The 4,394-nt window shown below is 33.6% G+C and overlaps 1 protein-coding gene across 1 annotated transcript in view; it reads left to right on the top strand.

The window, feature by feature from the left end:
• PPP1CB (protein phosphatase 1, catalytic subunit, beta isozyme) overlaps window positions 1-4,067 on the top strand; it is a 26,442-nt gene extending 22,375 nt beyond the window's left edge. The window contains exon 8 of the mRNA XM_011972576.1: window positions 3,358-4,067. Within this exon, the coding sequence (XP_011827966.1) occupies window positions 3,358-3,462 (105 nt within the window). The 3' untranslated portion in view covers window positions 3,463-4,067. The remainder of the gene's footprint in view (window positions 1-3,357) is intronic.
• The last annotated feature ends 327 nt before the right edge of the window (window positions 4,068-4,394 follow it).

Genomic DNA, 4,394 nt, shown 5'->3' with positions numbered 1-4,394 from the left:
TCCTAGGTTTTCTTCTGGGATTTTTATAGTTTGAGGTCTTATATTTAAATCTTTAATCCATCTTGAGTTAATTTTTGTATATGGTGAAAGGGGTCCAGTTTCAGTCTTCTGCATATGGCTAGCCAGTTATCCTAGCACCATTTATCAAATAGTCTCTTCCCCATTGCTTGTTATTGTTGACTTTGTTCAAGATCAGATGTTTGCAGGAGTACAGCTTTATTTCTGACTGCCTCCATCCTATTCCATTGGTTTATATGTCTGTTTTGGTACCAGTATGCTGTTTTGGTTACTGTAGCCTTATAGTATACCTTGAAGTTGGGTAGTGTGATGCTTCTGGCTTTGTTCTTTTTGCTTAGGATGCTTTGACTATTCAGGCTCTTTTTCAATTTCATACGAATTTTAGAAAAGTTTTTTTCTAATGCTGTGAAAAATGACGTTGGTAGTTTGATAGGAAGAGCATTGAATCTGTAAACTACTTTCGGCAGTATGGACATTTTAACAATATTGATTCTTCTATCCATGAGCATGGAATGTTTTTCCATTTGTTTGTATCATATCTGATTTCTTTGAGCAGTGCTTTATAGTTGTAGAGATCTTTCACCTCCTCGGTTAGCTGTATTCCTTGGTATTCTTTTTGTGGCTATTGTAAATGCAGTTCTTGATTTGGCTCTCAGCTTGGATGTTTTTGGTGTATGGAAATGCTACTGGTTTTTATACATTGATTTTGTATCCTGAAACTTTATCAAAGTTGTTTATCAGTTCTAGGCACGTTTTGGCAGAGTCTGGGGTTTTCTATGTATAGAATCATTATCATCAGTAAAGATAGTTTATCTTCCTCTCTTCTTATTTGGATGCCTTTTATTTCTTTATCTTGCCTGATTACTCTGGCAGGGACTTTCAGTACTCTGTTGAATGAGAGTGGTGAGAATGGTCATTCTTGTCTTTTGTTCCAGTTCTCAAAGGGAATGCTTCCAGCGTTTCCCTTTTTAGTACGATATTGGCTGTGGGTTTGTCAGATGGCTCTTACTATTTTGAGGTATGTTTCTAATTTTTCGATGTCTAATTTGTTGAGGGTTTTTAACATGAAAGGATGTTGAATTGTATTGAAAGCCTTTCTGCATCTATTGAGATGATCATATGGTGTTTGTTTTTAATTTTGTTTATGAGGTGAATCACATTGATTTACATATGTTGAAACCTTGCACCCCAGGAATAAACCCTTCTTGATTGTGGTGAGTTAACTTTTTGATGTGTTGCTGGATTCGGTTTCAGTATTTTGTTGACGATTTTGCATCTGTGTTCATCAGGGACATTGGCCTGAGGTTTTCTTTTTTCACTGTGCCTCTGCTGGGTTTTGGTATTACAATGACGCTGGCTTTGTAGACTGAGTTAGGGAGGAGGTCCTTTTCCTGGATTGTTTGGAATAGCTTCAGTAGGTTTGGTACTAGCTCTTTGTACATCTGATATAATTCAGCTGTGAATCTTTCTGGGCCAGGGCTTTTTTGGTTTATAGATTTTTTTATTACTGATTCAATTTTGGAACTTGTATTGTTCTGTTCAGGATTTTAATTTCCTCCTGGTTCAATCTTGGAGTTTGTGTGTGTTTCTATGAATTTATTCATTTTTTTGGGAGGTTGTGTTTCTTGAATTTATTCATGTCTTGGGAGGTCGTGTGTTTCTATGAATTTATTCATTTCTTTGGAGGGTGCGTGTTTCTGTGAATTTATTCATTTCTTCTAGGTTTTCTAGTTTGTGTGCACAGATGTTTATAATCTCAAGATATTTTACATGTCTGTGGGGTTGGTTGTAATGTCACCTTTGTCATTTCAGATTGCGCTTATTTGGATCTTTTCTTAATCTAGTTAGCAGTCTATCTTGTTTATTCTTTTGAAGAACCAACTTTTGGTTTCAACATTTACATTTTAAAAAGAAGCCAGTTTTAGCTGTAGTGTGCTACTATAGATCATTCTTGTTCACTGAGTAAAACGGCTTCAGTACTTTGCTCTTGCAAAGGCTATTCTATGTCTATGATGTACACACATTATATTTCTCTTAAAATGCATTGGGGCTTTCCCATTCCTCTTTCTCTTTATCATATTATACTGTTTCCATCAATTAGTACAATTGAATGGTAAATGGTTGCTCATTTACAAATTAAATATAGTAACCATACCTTATCCTTCCAGCAGTTGTCATAGTGGTGTTGGATTAATATCTTCTTTTCACTGAGGCACTATTATATTCTAAATAGTTTTTTAAAAAATACTTTGTCTTCCTATACTGTTTTATTTTTGGAAAATCATGACTTTTTTATGTATAATGTAAGTTAAATCTCTATTTACATCCACCAGAATTAGTATAATAAAAAAGCCAGACAGTAACTAGTTTTGGCAAGGATTTGGAGGCATTAGAATCTTCATACATTAATGGTAGGGATAGAGTTCTCATATGATGCAGCAGTTTTACTTCTAGGTGTATACCCAAGATTATGAAAACATGTTCACACAAAAACTGTTACATAAATGTACACAACAGCATTATTCCTTATAGCTGAAAAATTCACACAATTCAGATGTCCATCAGCTACTGAATGGATAAATGTGGTACATCCATACAATGGACTGTACAATGTACAACTCAGCAATAAAAAGGAATGAAGGACTGATACTTCAAAACTGGTTTTGAAAACCTAAGTGAAAGAAGCCAGTCATAAAAGACCACATATTATATGATGCCAGTTTTATGAAATCTTCAGAATAGGCAATTCTGTAGAGACAGATAATAAATTAGTAATTGCTTAGAGTTAGAGCAACTAACTCTAAAAGTTAGTTAGAGAGTGGAGAGCAGGAATGGGGAGTGACTGCTGATGGGAACGGGCTTGCTTTTAGGGGTGACAGAAATGTTCTAAAATTAGATTTATATCAATAAAGCTGTTTTTTAAGTAAAAAGATCTATTTATATGTAAATAATAAGATCTGAAGAGTTTGTGACTTGTAAGTTAGTTACCCTCCTAAGTTACTATATCAGAATTATGATGACAACATAGATCTTCTGACTCTTAAACCAGTGTTCTTTTCCTCACAGCACAGATACACTAATTTTAAAAAGTTTTTTACTTTAAGGATTGGATAGTTGATAGAGTTAGTGTACTTTTGTTATTAAAATATGAGTGGAATGAGAAAGTTCAGACATTTGCACACTTTAAATGTAAGAAATGTTTATGGAGCTTTGCTATTCTACATTTTTATTGCACTTTTGCAGTTTATGCCATTTATTTAAAAAACTCGCAATTGTAACAATTTTCTTAACTTATTGTATATGAAAGAATAACATTATTTGTTAATAATTTACTTTAAGATATTGAAACCATCTGAAAAGAAAGCTAAGTACCAGTATGGTGGACTGAATTCTGGACGTCCTGTCACTCCACCTCGAACAGCTAATCCACCGAAGAAAAGGTGAAGAAAGGAATTCTGTAAAGAAACCGTCAGATTTGTTAAGGACATCTTCATAATATATAAGTGTGCACTGTAAAACCATCCAGCCATTTGACACCCTTTATGATGTCACACCTTTAACTTAAGGAGACGGGTAAAGGATCTTAAATTTTTTTCTAATAGAAAGATGTGCTACACTGTATTGTAATAAGTATACTCTGTTATAGTCAACAAAGTTAAATCCAAATTCAAAATTATCCATTAAAGTTACATCTTCATGTATCACAATTTTTAAAGTTGAAGAGCATCCCAGTTAAACTAGATGTGATAGTTAAACCAGATGAAAGCATGATGATCCATCTGTGTAATGTGGTTTTAGTGTTGCTTGGTTGTTTAATTATTTTGAGCTTGTTTTGTTTTTGTTTGTTTGTTTTCGCTAGAATAATGGCAAATACTTCTAATTTTTTTCCCTAAACATTTTTAAAAGTGAAATATGGGAAGAGCTTTACAGACATTCACCAACTATTATTTTCCCTTGCTTATCTACTTAGATATCTGTTTAATCTTACTAAGAAAACTTACGCCTCATTACATTAAAAAGGTATTTTAGAGATTGATTGTTTTAAAAAACGCAGATTGTCCAATCCAGTGATTTTAATCATACATTTTGACTGGGCAAACTTTACAGCTGATAGTGAATATTTTGCTTTATACAGGAATTGCCACTGATTGGGATTTGTGCACTCTAATTTTTAACTTATTGATGCTCTATTGTGCAGTAGCATTTCATTTAACTTTAAGATAAGGCTCATATAGTATTACCCAACTAGTTGGTAATGTGATTATGTGGTACCTTGGCTTTAGGTTTTCATTCGCACGGAACACCTTTTGGCATGCTTAACTTCCTGGTAACACCTTCACCTGCATTGGTTTTCTTTCTTTCTTTTTTTTTTTTTT

This window comes from Mandrillus leucophaeus, unplaced genomic scaffold (assembly GCF_000951045.1).
Source record: "Mandrillus leucophaeus isolate KB7577 unplaced genomic scaffold, Mleu.le_1.0 Scaffold13, whole genome shotgun sequence".
Classification (NCBI taxonomy): Eukaryota; Metazoa; Chordata; class Mammalia; order Primates; family Cercopithecidae; genus Mandrillus; species Mandrillus leucophaeus.
The sequence above is the reverse complement of the archived record's forward strand: the minus strand, read 5'-3'. Positions and strand labels throughout refer to the sequence as shown.